We start from the raw sequence: 18,074 nt of genomic DNA, 5'->3' as shown, positions 1-18,074 counted from the left end.
GATTTACCTTCAGGATGATCTCTATCGTGAAGATGCCAGTGAAGACATAGTCGGCATATCCCAGGATCTGAGGGGAACAAACATTAAGCAAAGTTGGTTTTAGACTAGCCTAGTCCATCTTGGCCAACCACTGTGTGTCTACTGAGCCTCTTGTAAGTGAGACGCACAGTCTCACTCCCCTGTGCTTTTACTATACTGAACACCTGCCTGTCCTCATTCCTGTGCATTTATTATTATTATTATTATTATTATTATTTATTTCTTAGCAGACGCCCTTACCCAGGGCGACTTACAATTGTTACAAGATATCACATTATTTATTAAAATAAAATTACCCATTTATATAGTTGGGTTTTTACTGGAGCAATCTAGGTAAAGTACCGTGCTCAGGGGTACAGCAGCAGTGTCCCCCACCTGGGATTGAACCAACAACCCTCCGGTCAAGAGTCCAGAGTCCTAACCACTACTCCACACTGCTGCCCCTACGCTTTTACTACACTGAACACCTAAACTCGTTTGTCAATTATAAAAATGTTGTGGTGCAATGCATGGCCATGGAGTAATAGGTTTTAAGGAAGTCCCCTTGATTTAAGAAATGATTTGTTAAGGACTTTTTTAAGCCTATTTTCATACATTTAAGTTTTGAAAAAAACACTTCTTAAAACAATCCTTAACGTTTTGTGAATACAGACCTAAATTAATTGTCTTGTACTGTAAAAAAAAATGCTTTTGAGAGATAATAAAAAAAATATCATAGCGCCTACTCATGAGTGGGCTTACTGGCCGCTCTGACCTTGAGTGGGTGAAAATCAACTTGTTTCTTGCACAGCACACTATACTATATTTTCTGAATATACAGTTAAATAGGAATAATTAACCAGTAGAGCTCATTTTAGTGTGATGCCATTTCAATGCAAGTCATCTGATACAATCTTTCAGAGTGCACCTACTATATACATTGCTATTTTTATAATATATATGGTTAAATAGGAATAATTAAGCAGTGTAGCTTATCTTAGTGATGTAATTTCCAACTGGTGCAAGCCATCTGATAAAATGTGATACAAAGATTTTCAGACGGATGCATCACATCAATATCCGTGCCTACTATATATAATATATAGGAGTCTACCTAATTTGTGATTTCACGGAAATCAGGAAATTGAGGGGTCACTACGAAATTCACCTTTTTTGGGGGTCAATGCATACCGGACTAGCATGGAGAGAAAAAAAAAAGAACCCCATTCAAATAAACAGCTTTCAGAAAACAAACTTGAAAGTCAGCATAGACACAAAGTATTCCTGTATATATAATTACTGCCCCCGGTGTACAGCAGCGTGCCAGGTGGGTGCAGGCACTGCTGTGCAGTCTTGGTACCTTGTTCCTGAAGGAGTCGTTCCGCACAGGGTCCTCAGCTGCCAGGGAGATGCTGCTGAGCAGGATGAGGAAGAGGATGAGGTTGGTGAAGATGTTGTGGTTCACTATCTTGTGGCAGGAGATCCGGAACCTGCACAGAGAGCAATGGAGGAGTTGTTATGATCCCATATACAACACACGATTAACAGGAGAGAACGGCAGCTTTAAGACTGATGTCACCTCCGAGGAGAGGACAGATACATTGTGGTGTAGTGCGAGCAGAGAGCTGGAGATAGCAAGACCTGAGGGAGTAAAAAGCTTGAATGTATTATTATTATTATTATTATTATTATTATTATTATTATTATTATTATTATTATTATTATTAATAATAATATATTTGGATTTTTTTATTTCTCTTAACTTGTGTGTTAATGTTTATGTTTGCATCTGTGTTTCTTTCATGCTGAATATTATCATGTTTTCTTTACAGTGGTCTTGTCTTTGGATTTCTCATTCCATGTGGTGGCAAGGCACACATAGCAGTGGACGTGCATGATGTGTCCTATTGCTATCACTGCCCCAGACAGTGCCACACTGCTAAGCAGACACCGGACCTTGAGGTAAGAAAAGTAATTCTGTGAATTTAGTTTGCAAAAGCAATTCCCCAAATGAGCTCCGAAGAGAACCTGATATTCCAAAAGCACAGCAGAGCTGGGTGAGTTGAAGGAGCTGCTGGCTACGCACACTCAGCAGGGATTACCACTCACTCGTTAGTGTGGCTGAAGATGAAGAAGGCCCGGGCCTCAGGCATGGGGACAGCCTTCTCCTTCAGATGCACCTCAGAGAGCGGACGGGGCCGCGGGCCCATGGGCATCTCGGGCTCCTCCTCGTCATCATCACCTAGGAGGGGGGAGAGAGAACCCAGGGTACAGCAGGGGGCTGTGTTGCAGTCTCACAGTTACAGGTCATGGGGATCTAATAAATACAATCTAAATGACAGCCAATAACAATACCCCTACTGTTTACACAATTATTAAAGGGAAGGTTCACATTTGAATGATTTAAATAGTAACAGTATTTGGATCTGCCGCTGTTTGGATAAATTGAACCCCCCCCCCCCGTTACAGGCCTCATTTTCCACACGCTCCATTGCTCAGGCATAACTTTTTGTATTCAGTATGGTCAAACGATGATGCTATAACCACACTTTCTATAAATTGCACCCGTTTCATGTTTTCCTTTTACTCTTTAATTTCATTTCATACTGCATGTCTGTCACAAAGACGGCTGCAGTGGGTGACGTCAGACCAGAAACAGGAAGTAACACACACGGAGACTTGGGGTTTTGGTGAAGCTGAGCGCGTGATCACGCTCAGCATTTAATAATTAACAGACAGAACAGAAAATAAAAAGGTTGTAACACAAAACAGGACATGGCACTTCACGCCAAAATAAAAGAGACAAACAAAACGGACAGACACTAACAAACAGGGACGAACAAACACGGTGAGAAACACTTATTATTAATCTTCTTCTTTTTACCTTCTCTCTCTCTCCCGTTCTTTCGCCCTGAACACCCAACCCCGAGTGAGTGAAAACATGCTGCTTTTATGCAGTTGTACCGAGACTCGATTGCTAGTCAATCATTCAATTGGAATCTCGGTACAACTGCACATGAATTAATTAAGTGTACTCCCGTGACCACACATTACATTTTAACCAGCACGTGAAGTGATTTGTGCCATCCTCGTGCCTAAATACAAATCTACATTTTTAAATCACTCGTGTTACACAGACCCATTTATATCCCGTGTACCAATGACTATACACCAACATTAACACACGCAACATACAACATATAACACACAAATGCACACAGGGGCGGGGCACATTGCCACAATGTCCCTTAAACTTAAATTAAAGGGCATTTTTAACACAACATATTAAGTAGAAGGGAAAAACCCAGGCCTTGCAAAGTGGATGACAGCCAGAATGAAACTCATAAACGCTGTGTGTAAAAGACTGGACTTCCCTAAGGGAGTAGTACTGGGGACTGTCCAAAAAAGTCTTTAGTGACAGGTGGGCTTATTATGTGCACAGACTTGCAGCACAGCTCACAATCCTTTTTTTATTATACATTTTCTATTATACTGAAACTTTGGAATGCCTTGTTGGGTTATTTTAAAACGTTGTATACACCCTCATAACAGCCCTTATAAAAGTTGACCACTTTGCACAGTCATTTTGCAGTTTTCTAATGCTTTTCCCATTGTTTTATATGCATGGTTTTATTATTTACCTGGGTTTTTCTGTTGTTTTTCAATATACTTTACCATAGCTCTCTGGGCTTTACAATGCTTACCTATGCTTCACCATGCTTTCACTTTGCTTTATTACACTTTGCTATGCTTTTGCTATGGTCAACTTTTATAAGGGAGTGTTATATTTTTTATATATATATATATATATATATATATATATATATATATATTAATATATGAGCATAATTAGTTGCTAGTGCACATTGGTGTAATTTCCTGTGTTGGGCAAACACCTTTCTAGTTTACAAGTGCTCTACATGGAAGATGAAATGCAGTAGATTCCACAGATAGACTGGTGTACTGACTATGCATGACAGCATGACGCACACCTGTACCTGGGAAGTCATTGGCAGGGTACGGATTCTTCTCTTCATTGTCATCCACTGGGAATTCATCAATAGTGATCTGCAAAGACAGAGTGCACAGGAATCAGGCCCTGATTGTTCAAATAGGCATTCATCAGTAAAGTCTACCCCAGACAGCTATCTGAGAGGCTTTGAGACTCTGGGAAAGGAGATGTTTCAACTCAATTGAAACCTCTAAGCTACAAGGGTAGAATCACTACTAATTTTGAATCCATTACTTGAGGTAAAAATAGTCAATAACATGACATTTATGATGTTGTTGCTGTATTTTGCAAGGTTGTATAGATTACTGTTCATCATGTTTTTGTTGCATTTATGGATTTGAAACAAAATGCAACTCAATGGGACAATGGTATAACATAAAAAACGGTGCAATAGTCACTGGTTAGAGCAACAGATTGCTTAGTGTGATCAAAACAAAGATTCCCAGGATAGGGGAATACATTTGAAATATATCACACATTGCACATTTTCACTATTTCCGAGATTCATGCATCTTTAACTTTTGTGTGAATGGTTGTCATACATTTGAGGGTTAGGCTTAGTAACTGCTGGATAAATAGCTTTATTTGTGTGCTACTGACTTCAAATTCCATGCAATTAAACTGCACCTGACTGCAGGTATTGCATTGTGTTAGCTGGCCCCCTGTGCTTCTTTAGTTTACAAGGGACCCCTGCCTAGTCAATGGAGTAGGATTCCTGCCTCACCTCTCCGTCGACCGTGATCGATTTCAGCTCGATTTTCTCTTCTTTTTTCTCCTCTTCAATCGGTTGCTTCTCATTGTCAGGATGTTTCTCCGGACTGGCAGTCCTGAAGAACAAAGATATGAGAAACAGGCATTTCTTACTGTCAGTCGGGTCTGAGGACATGACTGTGTGTGATTGAGAAATTGGTGCCAGGGCAGGGGTTTAATGCAGGCAAAAGAGCTGTGTAACTCATGCAGCCTCACATGATGAGAAAGGGTTTGAAGAGCTGTGTAACTCATGCAGCCCCACATGCTGAAAAGGGTTTGAAGAACTGTGTAACTCATGCAGCCCCACATGCTGAGAAAGGGTTTGAAGAGCTGTGTAACTCATGCAGCCCCACATGATGAGAAAGGGGTTTGTTTTAAAATTCCAAGTGACAGCTTTTTTGTCTTTTCACCTTGCGAGAAACACATAGTTAAATATTTCTACCACAGAGCTTGCCCAGCTTGCACAGTTATTTGCAATGGAAACTATACAACAGAATCACTGATGCATGTATTTATTTATCTCCTAGTGCATTTTTGCATGATGTTTGTAAGATTGTGGAAAGACAAACTATTCTAATGTATAAAGCATGTCTTTTGACTCAAATAAAGAACAACTTGCTAAAGATGTAATGTATTCTTCTTGTTTAGATTCATTTTGTATATTATTCTGTTCAGTCATCACATCCCAGTGACTTATTTTGAAAAATTAGCTTTTTAAAGCACCACTATGGCATTAATGGAGCTCTCAGAATCATGTCTAACTATAGTGTAACCATTATAATTATATTATAATTTATTTCTTAGCAGACGCCCTTATCCAGGGCGACTTACAATTGTTACAAGATATCACATTATTTTTACATACAATTACCCATTTATACAGTTGGGTTTTTACTGGAGCAATCTAGGTAAAGTACCTTGCTTAAGGGTACAGCAGCAGTGTCCTCCACTGGGGATTGAACCCACGACCCTCCGGTCAAGAGTCCAGAGCCCTAACCACTACTCCATACTGCTGACCTGACATTGTAAGGGGACATTAACCTGTCCCCTTACAACAGTGCCTCCAGTGGAAGTAAAAGCATCAGCAAGAAATTCAACCTAGGAGGTTAGACATGATTTTGAAAGCTCTATTTAAGCCACTAGATACTTTAAACTAATGAGATGTATAAAGTCACCAGGAAATCTAAACAACAAGAAGACTACATTCGTTAAGATCCCTGTGAAATTTCAAAGTTGCTCTTTGAAGGCTGGTTTTGAGTTGTGAATAGAGTGGTGAAACACAGGGATCCTTACAATAAACTGCAGGAACTCAAGCCCCTGTTCTGGTTACCTGGCCAGTTTCTTCCTCTCCTTCTCCTCCTCTTCCTCCTTCTGGGCCGACGTCAGACTCTCGGCATCCGCCAGGTTATCCACAGCGATGGCCAAGAAGACATTCAGCAGGATATCTGTTTGAGGAGCGGGTTAAAGAAGCACAGCAAATCAAAGCATATATATACTGCTGAGTCTCCTCACTAGTCTTTATACAGCTTATAACTAGGAATCCAGCAGAACCTTCTACAGGCATGTCTTCACATGGAACTCTTTCTCAATACCATACTCGCATCCAACCAGTGTCAATCTGGGGAACATGACTTTGTGAACATTTAGACAGCCCCACTGCTGAAACTCAAAAGTAATTTAAAAGTAACTATGGGCTTTTGGAAATAGTTTCTGGATACCACAAGGCCTTTCCCATGTGCTCCTCATCATGAATATTTCAGCTCCCCTACTGAACCCCTGACAGTGTTGGTAATGGACTCCACAGAACAGCAGACATTACATTTTGAAAACTGTGCGTTGGAGGAGATGTAATTTCTCGACTGTCAGTGATGCCCTATGAAGTCGTCTCCTGACAGCCCTGCGACACTCTGCTCTACCTGTCAGGCCTCGCTCTCTCTCGCTCTCTCGCTCTCTCTCGCTCTCAAACAAACTCTTTGGGGAACCCTGTTGTGTGAACTGCACTTTTCTTTGGTTTAATATGTAAAACTGTGTTTTGTTTGAATCAAATTGAATTAGTAATGGTACTACTAGGGTTTGCACTCAGAACATTATTTTAAATGCACTCAGTTTAAACACTTGACAAGGCAGTGTGCTCTGCTGTTCAAAGCCATGGCTACGAGTGGGGAGAGCCTGCATGGTTTGAATGGAAGGATACAGTTTCCGCAGATGAACAGGATGATGAAGTAAATGCAGACCAGCATTCCAGGGAAAGAGGGTCCTCCGTAGGCCATGATTCCATCATACATCACGGAGTTCCAGTCTTCTCCGGTCAGGATCTACCAGAGAAAGATACATCAGGATAATTAGCAGTAATGAGCAGATTTGACAGTAACATATCACGCTATCGCCTGGGTGCTGATAAGACAAGGTTTAGTTATGCATATTTAATTATGTGAAATAAGATAAGCTCTCTCTTTTACAGTCAAGCCTGCTTAATATCACTTCATGTTAATGTCACCCTCTTGCTTATTATCCCCAAATTAACATGTTCCAGATAAAATATAATGGGAGCCAATGGGGACAAGCTTCAGATAATATCACCTTGGTTATTAATATCAATCACATTTATTAGTCATACACTTAATTTCCGCCCCACCCAATATCACTTAATTGAATAAAAGCTAACGATTAGAAGGTTTACATGTGTAAGTTGCTGTACAGTATTACAAATGTTATGACAAAGTAGCACAATATAGCACCCAGAACACTGCAACAACAGTATCTATTAAAAGGCTTTGACTTTATGGGTCATCTGCAACATTTTGGATGTTAGAGTTAATAGCAGTGCTTTCTGCAGTGGGCTTGATGTATGGTATGGTTTGGCAAGTTTAGCAGAAAATAGCAGCAACAAAGCCCCCCTGCATTGCAGTGAATATCCCCTCCCACCTCCAGTAGGGGGCGCACCCCATGCAGCGCGCACTGAGATCCACCTGTGTGTGTGGGGGGGGGGGGATTACAGAGCTGCACACAACAACGTGGGCAGGGTTTGATGGATTAACCCATCCGCAGCACAGTCCCTCCTGCAACAATGCAGAGGCTCTCAATGAAATGGCTTATTGTGTGGGATCAGAAACCACCATTGGTGCAGGAGGGAGCGTGATCTGGATAAAAATGATCTTTCTCCTGGCGAATTCTTCTTTGCAAAAGTTGAGAAATGTATTGTTTGATTGATGATGTGTGACATCAAACAATCAGCATTCTGTTGAAAAATATATCACTGCAGTATGGACAAAGGTAATGTAGTGAGTTTCTATAAACACTGCAAAGGAGTTTCTAGAACACAAATGAAAAAACTGCAGTGCTGCTTAATAACCTACTAGACTTCTCTGCACTATGTTGACATTAAATCAATGCATATCCCCTTCGGTGACCACTTTTTAATTCAATTTTTAGAAATGTTTAAAACTTTTTATGTGAGCTCTATGGGGTAGAAAAAGTTTCCTTGCCAAAACTTTGAGAGAAAAAAAAAACATATAGGTATTATAAAGTATAGCACAGACAGGAAACTTAACGTGGCACACAATTATACAGTACATGCAATGACCGAAGATTTGCATTTTTGTAATTGCAGGTGTGTATAGTGCAAACAGACTTCTATGTCTGGAAGTCAGATTGAGAGTTTGAACAGGGACAAAAAAACCAAAGAACTCCCAATGGAAATGAGTTCAGAACCCATCCCTGCAAAAACATGTGCTGAATCTGGCTAGAACCATATCGAGCAACTGATTTCCAGTTTTGGTCTGGCCACCTTTATAAAAGAGCAGCTGAAAGTTAATTTAGTTCTGACCCTGGGACAAGTACGGTTTCTTAAGCTGGGATCCTGCTCCCTTTACCAGGAAAGAAAGGTAAAGAATTCTAGATTTGTTTGTGTATTTTAGTGCGAGTAGCGTTCCTGGTGCAGGACCTCCCTTTTTATGGGACTGTGCACAGCCAGTTAGGCCACTATTTGTTTGTAGCTTTGTGTTTGTGTTTGCAATTTGTAACTTCTGCCCTGCTGTAGGAGCAACACCACCCCTAGTGATTCCATTGTTAGTATCTCGATGGTGGTGCATGGTATTGCACTTTCACTGTTTGTGTTTTTGTGTAAGACAAATAAAACCAGTCAACCACAATTCCTTCTGTTTTTCTCTCACTCTCTACCAGTGGACTCCCTCATCCTTTTATTGAGCTATTTTAACAGAGTACATTTTGGAGAAATTGTATATCGTAATTATTATTATTATTATTATTATTATTATTATTATTATTATATATTTTTTTAAAACAGTACGGCTACCATTTCATCTCTCAAAGGCATTACCTGAAAGACAGTGAGCAGGGACTGGGGGAAGTTGTCGAAGGTGCTTCTCCGTGTCTCCATCTCATCGAAGTTAAACTTGCCTCCAAACAGCTGCATGCCGAGCAGGGAGAAGATGATGATAAAGAGGAAGAGCAGGAGGAGGAGGGAGGCGATGGAGCGCACTGAGTTCAGCAGGGACGCCACCAGGTTACTCAGGGAATTCCAGTACCTGCAGCGGCAGAGCAAGACGCACTGAGAATGTTGTTCCTACACTGCAGGGCTAGTCTGTTGCTGTTGATCTGCAGGGGTGGCCCTGCTTCAGCAAAAGCATTATCAGCCCTCGCTGGGATGCATTTCCTTGGTGACAGAGATGCTGTAAAGTAAGCTGACTGTACTAATTACAGAATGACATTAAATAGTAAGTAGCAGGGTTCCGAAAACCCTGTTATATGTCCCCACATGTTGCTACAATGGTTTAAATGACGTACCTGTAATTTTTTATTGTCATTGTTAACATCCTGACAACGTTTTACACTTATACCTTTACAGTCTGTTTCAAAGCTCTTTTCAAAATGTTTGTTCTAGTGCACTGGGGTCTAAATCACTGCAGCGATTAAAAAAAACAGTACTCTAGCTTTTCTGTTCCATACCACATCATGGATCGTTATTGCTGTGTTACCTATTTGAAGTTGTCAGGATATTAACTATGAAATGTGTAGCAACACGTGGGGACGTGTAACGTTATATTTTTGGGAACACCGCTACTTACTCTTTAATAGTTTGTAAGACCATGCATTTTCAGAGTGCAAGCAGGGGCTAAAATGCAAAAAAGCGAGCTGTTTTCTGTAAAGACAGAAGAACAAATGCATCGGTGAACAGAAGTTTACAGAGGCTCTCTTTACAACATGCTGTTTGTTTCAGAATCGTGGAAAACTACAAGCCTGGTTCACACAGTACTTCTGCTGCAGATGAATGCAATACGTCAGGCACAGACAGCTAAAATCTGTGCAGCTTCACTATTTGCTGTACGGGACGCATTGTGTCACAGCCCTTTTGACTGCGCAAAGCGGTCGCAGCTGTTCATACTTTAAATACAGATTGCATTCGCAAAACTGGATATATTTACATTGAAGTATATGAGTTTTTTCCTCTATACAAGAGGATTAAGAAACAATCAAAATCAACGTCATTGTACATCCGTCCTCAACCAATAGAGAACCCAAAAGGAAGAATTTAAACATTATTCAGAGAGATGGAGGTATGTGACAGTGAGAGATATTTGAGGTATTTTAGAATGACAGATGAACGGTTCGATGAACTGTTAAGCCTTTCCAAAAAATACGTGATTCTGACTTATCGCACAGGGTTGGAGACCATCAGAATTGATGTAGGCCGACTGTAAGTTTTGTACTCTAAAGTAACACTTAAACTGGTCAGTAGTCAAAAGCAAGTCTTTATATTATTTGTTTTGGTGTACTATTGTGTATGTTAATGTAGCTAAAACTACATTATTTGGTGAATTCTTGTTTTTTTGCCACACCTTGTCTGTGAAATGTACTAAAAATTACCATGCCAAAATCGTAGCCTATTTCAATAAAATAGAAGCAGTGACAAAATTAATCTCAGAATATGAACAAAACAAACTAAACTGCTCCTAGAATGTATAGATGGGAACTTCTAACCAACTCTAAAACATCTACAAATTTGGTTAATCAAAATCATCTTTAAAGAAACATTTCTTAATGAAACATTCCTTAAAACAGTTTTGTGAACTGGGTCAATTTTGTGTTGCATGTGTAGTCGTGTGCGTTACCGGGTGATCGACTCAGTTAACACAGGCGGTTGTGTTGTGTGTGTAGTCGTGTACGTTACAGGGTGATTGACTCAGTTAACACAGACGGCTGTGTTGAGTGTAAAGTCATGTGCGTTACCGGGTGATCTTGAAGATCCTTAGCAGCCGCACGCAGCGCAGCACCGAGATGCCCAGCGGAGACATGACCTTGGTCTCCACCAGGATGGTCTCCAGGATGCCCCCGCACACGATGAAGCAGTCGAAGCGATTGAACAGCGACACGAAGTAGGCCTGCAGGCCCAGGCTGTACATCTTGAGCAACATCTCCGCTGTGAACAGGACCAGCATGACCTTGTTGGCAGTGTCTGGAAAAGAGCGACAGATGGGGGCTACTGAAGAGCACTGCTAGGGATGAGTACAATACATATCTAAAAAAAATAATAATTGCATTAATATTAAAGCTGAATAAAAAAGTAGCAAAGACATTGTAACAATTTAAACAGACGTAAATCATGTTAAAATGTGTAAATAAACCCAACTACAGTTACATTTAGCCTTGTTCTGTAAGGGTCGCAGGGATTGATTTGATCAACCTGTACCTTGAAAGGCGCTATATAAAATAAAGATTGATTGATTGCTGGGATAAGCCACAGCTGGATTTTTAGAGCATTTTACAGCATTGGGAAATCACTGTGAATTGCATAAAATCTAATATTCCTTAAAACAGGTGGTTGATGCAATCCTGGTAGATTCTCCATTACTATTAAATGCCCCTGAAACATCCAGCTATTGCTTATCCTGGTGGGGTATAGGTTAATCAAATCATCCCCTAGGTTAGTGTTTGCTTGCATGTACGTTAAGCACCTTGAACCTCGGTGAGCCAGTCGACTTGATTGTGGTGCTCAGAGGCGATGGTCAGAGTGTTGAGGAACACCAGGAAGATCACCAGCCAATAGAACACGTTGGACTTCACAGCCGCGCGGCACTTCCTCCGGCAAAACCGGTTCCACCTCCGCGAGTACCGACTGAACCACACACACGACAGTGAGGGGAGAGAGAGAGAGGTGCATCAGACACACATGTGGCATTAACACACTTTGATAAACAATGGCACATCCTGAGCTACTTGGCCTCCTTGTACTAGCTTTGAATCACAGTTAGTAAAATTGATAAATCAAGTTACTACCGTTCACACATGTGTACCAGGGCAGATGAAAAGGCAAAGAACCTGGAAACAACCAATCGGGTACAGGTTGCTTTGCCGAGCCCTCAGACATAGAACCTGCCAAATTGCTGCTGCAACATCTGTACAGGGACTGGCTGCATGTTAAAACTTATACTTCATAAGTATTCCCTATCACATTCTCCATCCTTTGCTGTATTAGAGAATAGAGGGACTGAAAACTGCCGGTGGTGGGGGAATACAAAACAAAGTGTTTGTGGCAAAATAATTTGCAGTTAACATTGTGAAATGGTTTCATTTCCTTAGATCATCTGAGATATAATATACTGAATAGAAATACTGACCATCAAATGCTATCTGCTGCCACCTGAGACCTGCTTATTGCAATTAAAAAGGAGTGGGCAATTCTGCTACTCAAGATCCATTGTGCTCCAGGCCATTCAAACCTTTAAAATCGGGGTTCTGTTCCCCTGGTGTCTCAATGTTAAGCATGAAGCTGTCTTAGATGATTTGAGGTGTTGCTGACTCTGCCATTAATGTCATTTGTGTCAAACGAGTATTTCATTCTTGCTCATGCAGCAAATTTAAAATGGGACACCTTTGTTATGTTATGATATATATGTATATATATATATACAGTATATGTTACACTCATAGTCAGGATTCGGTCAATGACCAACAAAAATAACCATTTCGCGATTTGAGCACTGACAAATCATCAAAGAACGAAATGAAAGGTTATTTCGGTGTTTGAGCAAAGTATTTTGCTCAAATTGCCAAATCTAAAATACCAAAAACAAACAAAGAATGAAGCACAAAAGAAGAGACAGCTTATTCGGTCTCTTAGTAAAGCGATATAATCAAATTGCAAAATGTGCTTTGAGCAAATGCACAGTTCCCGAACAGCGATTAGCAATTAATTGCGGGGTGTTAAAATGTATTTATTTATGTATTTATTATTTATGCAGGAAGTTAACCCATTGAGACCGTGGCCTCATTTGCAAGGGGGTCGTGTTTAAGCAATTTAGGAGGATAGTGACCCCAAACATTAAACTTCAAGTGAGTTTGAAATAACGTTCGTATTGTTCTCGTCTTGTTATTTAGAAAATACAGTTTTAGAGGAAAAAAATAACACAATTAAAAAGTGATTGTTTTATTCATTTTATAAGACTACTGTATACACAGTATTTAAACTGCAAAATCAAATCCATGGTTGTCTAATCACAGTTTTTTAAGCGAAAGAAGAAAGAAAGAAAGGTATGCTTATTAAACGTTTATAACATTCTCATAAATCTAACTACCACTTTTTAGAAAACAGGTTTTGCAGACCCGATCAGCACCAGACAGTGGCACGCCTGTGCAGACTGCTTTTTGACAACACCCCCCCAAGACCCGCCCTCAACCAATCAAAGAGATCAGTGTGACACACCCTCGCTCAACCTCTTTGTGTCATCGCCATGATTGACAGGCGGGTCAAACAGGACTTCCGATTCCCCCTCCCCCCAACACCCCCAACCCCCCCACCTTGCAGGATCACGCATGCGCCCGATAGCCAGCGATGTTGTATAAAAGATCTAAATAATTTTTTCTGACAGGGCAGAGGGAGGAAAGGTGTAGTCCTGTAGGTTAATGGGACTACATCCCCCAGAATACCACAGACGTGAGCCAGGAGGGGAAGCAGTTTAGTTAAGGGTTCCAAAGTGGAACTAGGTTTAGTTTTGTTGGTTTTGTTTCTGTAAATGGATAAATAGATAGGCACTGCCCTGTCTGAAGGTCCAGAGAATCTTCATTTTACACAAGAAGACAGTGAAAAAGGGTCCCGAAATATATATATCTTTTTTTCTGTATATAAATAAATCATTTTACATTGTTTAATTAAATGTAGCTAAATGTGTAACACTACCCGTTGTCTTTTCAAACGCTCCACTGGAGTGAAAAGAAAAGTACATCTGGTTTAAAACTCTCTGGAATATTCCTTTATGGTATCTGACAAGACGTGATGAGGGACTGTCTGGGAAATGCTCAGAATCAGAAAATACAGGATATATGATGGATTGACGGCTTGACTTTTGTATTGAATTTGACTGCTCGGCAGATCGGTCTCGTCCTCACCTGTAGCCCTCAGACACTTCACTACTAACACTGTACAGATTACTGTGCCCTGGCCCGCGTGTTTCAAAGGTTACCTCCTGCTGCACGCTCCTCTCCAAAAGGCAGGAGAAGCTGCTGGACAGCTTCTGTCACAGATCAGATGACAGGCATTGAAATTCACCTCACACAAGCACAGCGAGCAGGCAGAAGCCCTCATTACAAAGAAGAATTAGAAGCCTTAACAAATATTTAAAGCTAATTATACACCTGGGAAATGCTGAACGGTATCCTAGCAACATGCTTCGCTAAGCAACAGTTTTTAAACACGGTTTTATTGGGTGCGAAGCTACATTGTAAGCCCAAAAAAACCTACCTCTCTAACCCTACATTAGTTATAACCCTAAATCACTGTCATTAAGAAATACAGAAACATCTCTGTACATGTATAGTAGCTCCTTCAGAGCACCTGAGGGGTTATTTGATATTACTGGGCTGAGAAAAGACACTTTTTTGTGGATGGGTGAGCCTTTTCTCCAAACGATTTTGACTTTCATGAAATATTCATTGAACACAAACATATTGTTTCTGCACATGTGCCTGAGTTCCTGTTTTGGGGGCTGTGTCATAGGTGCATACCTTTCACACAGCCATAACCCCACCATTGGGAGTGTTTGATTTGTCCCCAGTGAAGAAGTCCACTAGGATCTTTAAAACTACATTTTCTCTTAACTCCAATGAAAATGCCTCGACAGCAGCAGTTTTTGAAGAAATTGGGGAATCTGTCAGGGGATCATGTCCTCCTATCTAAGATGGCTTGGCAGGTACTTTGACATTTCAGCATGTTATTACACTTTATATAAAGGTATGTGGATTCTCATTTGAAGAGGAGACATATAGAGGTTTGTAGTTTGCTAAAGTTGTTCTTAAGATCACAATGTAGGTTAGGTTAAAGTAGCTTTTGAGATAGTGCCTCCGGGTTGCTAGGCAACATTTAACAACACGTGATTCCATTTTTTTTTTAAGTAGGTGATTTTATGATTAGACTAATTTGTCATATAATGGGTGCTGTACTATTTATTTATTTATTTTTACATTTGAGCAAAAATATGTCAAGAAAGCCGTTGAAAAAGAAAATATGTATCCTTAAGGAAGACAAACACAGGTATCGTTTGACAGCAGTAATGACTTGTCTCCCTAAGAATCACATGAGGGTACAGACAAGCAACGTGAGCAACAATGAAGATTGTCGTAGCATGAGATTCTAAAGCACATTCTTTAAATGTTCCCTTATGGACTCTGGTACCAGGGATTCAAAAGCTAAACTGGAGCAATCCGTCTCCTTTTAATATTTTTATAGCACAGTCACTAGGTTTCACTAAGTGAGCTCTGGGGTTTTCAAGCTTCAACTGGCTGTCAGTTTTGAGAATTTGTGATCACAATAATATAGCACAAACACATCACACAAGCTCACAGAGACACACGCTCCCACTCACAGAGACTAACAGTCACAACAGACGACTGTCATAGGAAAGACTTCTCAAAAACTCTAGTCTAACTGAGGAACAGGCATTGAAACGTACTAACCTGAACTTGGATTTGGAGATCCTATTTCTGGAACAAAAAACAAAATGGAATTATACATAAAACAATCAGACACATTACACAAGACAAGTTCCTGAGACAATACTGACGATGCACAGCACATCAATGGAGAAAGGCCATCGCTGCAAACAGATGGTAGGCGGCCTTTCACCCCGGTTTAGTTGCACTGTAAATGTTTCGAGTTTTTGCAGAAACCTCACAGTGAACAACAGGAGTCTGAAGATGACATCACAGTAGGACTGTGGGTCTCGAATGAATAAAATAGGCACTTTTCAATAATCTGGAAAAAATGTATATCTTTAGGTATTTTAGATGTTTTGCTTGGTCACAATTCTTACTATTCTTATCCGTACTAGTTGTATACATTTATTTGATCCATAGGCCATCTATGTGTAATTATTTGTACTGCATGTACTTGACCTACAAACTTAATGCATTCTGAAGGAAAAACTTAATGCATCCTGGAGGAAAAAAGAACATTAAATGGAAGGGACAGCAGCTTTATATAGCATTACAATGCGAAACGATAGTTCCTCAAAATTATATTACACAGCCATAGCAGCTCCTCCCTTTATGCAGCCAGCACCTGCTTCTCTAAAGCAAGACCCTCCTGTCATGACTTTCCTGTGAGCTGTGACTGTGCTTAAAGAAATGCTTTCTCTGCAGCAGCCCATAAAACCCAATATTATTTCCTCGAGAGCACTTACCCAGCATGCTTGTTGTTAAAGGCACACATTCAGTAGGGACCTGCTCTACAGAGCTTGTATAGGGCTGGTGTACAAAGCAAGGCAACTAAAACAGGTGACGGTAATAAAGACAAAAAATCAGCACTCGAAGTCTGAGATATAAGCCACGGAATGTGTGGCAAATACCCCAAGCAACTTCATTTATATATACATAAATGCACTTACTTATTTTAGCCAGCTGTAAAAACAGTTGGCATTTTCCCATGGCTAAAATGTTAGAATACAGGGGCTCCCGAGTGGCGCATCCAGTAAAGGCGCTCCGTGTGGAGTGCAGGATGTGCCCTATAGTCTGGACGTCTCGAGTTTGAGTCCAGGCTACTCCTTTGACGACCGAGGACGGGAGCTCCCAGGGGGCGGCGCTCAACTGACCGAGCGCCGCCTGGGGGGAGGGAGGGTTAGGTCGGCCAGGGTGTTCTCGGCTCACCGCGCACCAGCGGCCCCTGTAGTCTGGCCGGGCGCCTGCGGGCTTGCATGTAAGCTGCCCGAGAGCTGCGTTGTCCTCCGACGCTGTAGCTCTTGGGTGGCTGCATGGTGAGTCCGCAGTGTGAATAAAAGCAGTCGGCTGACGGCGCACGCTTCGGAGGACAGCGTGTGTTCGTCTTCGCCCTCCCGAGTCATCGCAGGGGTGGTAGCGGTGAGCTGAGCCCAAAAATAATTGGCCATTCCAAATTGGGAGAAAATAATAAAAAATAATTGGCAACGACTAAATAAAATAAATAAAATAAATAAATAAATAAATAAATAAAATTAAATAAAATAAAATGTTAGAATACTGGCTTACATGTTATTAGAAAAAGATACCTATGTTTTCTTAGCAAAACATGTTTGTGCAACGCTGCAGCCATGCACAGGCTCTCAGTCAAACTGGAGGTAGATTGTTTTAAACACATTTTAAATGACTTAAGCTATAATAAATCCTGATGTTAAAGTAAAGAAAGGGATCCCCGAGTAGCTCACCTGGTAAAGGCACAGCTGCGTGGTGTGCATGGTGAGTCATAGTCAGGGGAGCGCAGGTTCACGTCCTGGCTGTGCGAAGTCACCGGTCTTCGCTGGGGACGCTGAAGGGAGCATCGCATTGGCTCAGGCGCTCCCATAGGTTAGGGAGGTAAAACCGGCAGGGACTGTTTCTCCTCATCACGCTATAGCGGACCCTGCTGGCCAAGCGCCTAGTGAGGTCAGGTGGACATCTGCAGGGCTGGCCTTTGTCCTCTAGAGCTCACTAACATCTCTCTGACATTTAAAAGAGGAAGCTGGCTAGGTCGTGGGATCGGAGGACGCCCACTGAACCTTCAGTTCTTCTGAGTTGTGTGTGGAATTGCTTCGGTGAGGGGAAAAAAATGATGGCATATTCCAAATGAAAAGTAAAAAAAAGTAAAGAAGCCGCCATGATTACAGTGAACTCCAGTATTAATCATGCATTGTTATTTTAGCTATCCACGTGTAAAACCAATTAACACTACATCAAAAAAAGGAAGCAATTTTATAAATTATTATCAAGTGATCAATGCACATTTGCAGTAATTGCCATGGGTAAAGGGGAAAGTAAGAGGAAAAAGGCATCA

At 41.0% G+C, this 18,074-nt stretch overlaps 1 protein-coding gene across 2 annotated transcripts in view; it reads right to left on the bottom strand.

Moving 5' to 3' along the window:
- LOC117415426 (voltage-dependent L-type calcium channel subunit alpha-1C-like) overlaps positions 1 to 18,074 on the bottom strand; it is a 357,681-nt gene that overhangs the window by 60,352 nt on the left and 279,255 nt on the right. For both annotated transcript variants that reach the window (XM_059026835.1, XM_059026834.1), the window contains 11 exons: positions 15,749 to 15,775; positions 11,755 to 11,915; positions 11,030 to 11,255; positions 9,120 to 9,327; positions 6,975 to 7,095; positions 6,111 to 6,225; positions 4,755 to 4,857; positions 4,017 to 4,086; positions 2,128 to 2,260; positions 1,379 to 1,508; positions 8 to 67 (listed from right to left, as the gene is read on the bottom strand). In XM_059026835.1, the coding sequence (XP_058882818.1) occupies positions 8 to 67; positions 1,379 to 1,508; positions 2,128 to 2,260; positions 4,017 to 4,086; positions 4,755 to 4,857; positions 6,111 to 6,225; positions 6,975 to 7,095; positions 9,120 to 9,327; positions 11,030 to 11,255; positions 11,755 to 11,915; positions 15,749 to 15,775 (1,354 nt within the window). The remainder of the gene's footprint in view (positions 1 to 7; positions 68 to 1,378; positions 1,509 to 2,127; positions 2,261 to 4,016; positions 4,087 to 4,754; positions 4,858 to 6,110; positions 6,226 to 6,974; positions 7,096 to 9,119; positions 9,328 to 11,029; positions 11,256 to 11,754; positions 11,916 to 15,748; positions 15,776 to 18,074) is intronic.

Source organism: Acipenser ruthenus, chromosome 7 (genome assembly GCF_902713425.1).
Source record: "Acipenser ruthenus chromosome 7, fAciRut3.2 maternal haplotype, whole genome shotgun sequence".
Classification (NCBI taxonomy): Eukaryota; Metazoa; Chordata; class Actinopteri; order Acipenseriformes; family Acipenseridae; genus Acipenser; species Acipenser ruthenus.
Note: the sequence above shows the minus strand (reverse complement) of the source record. Positions and strands in the feature narration are given on the sequence as shown.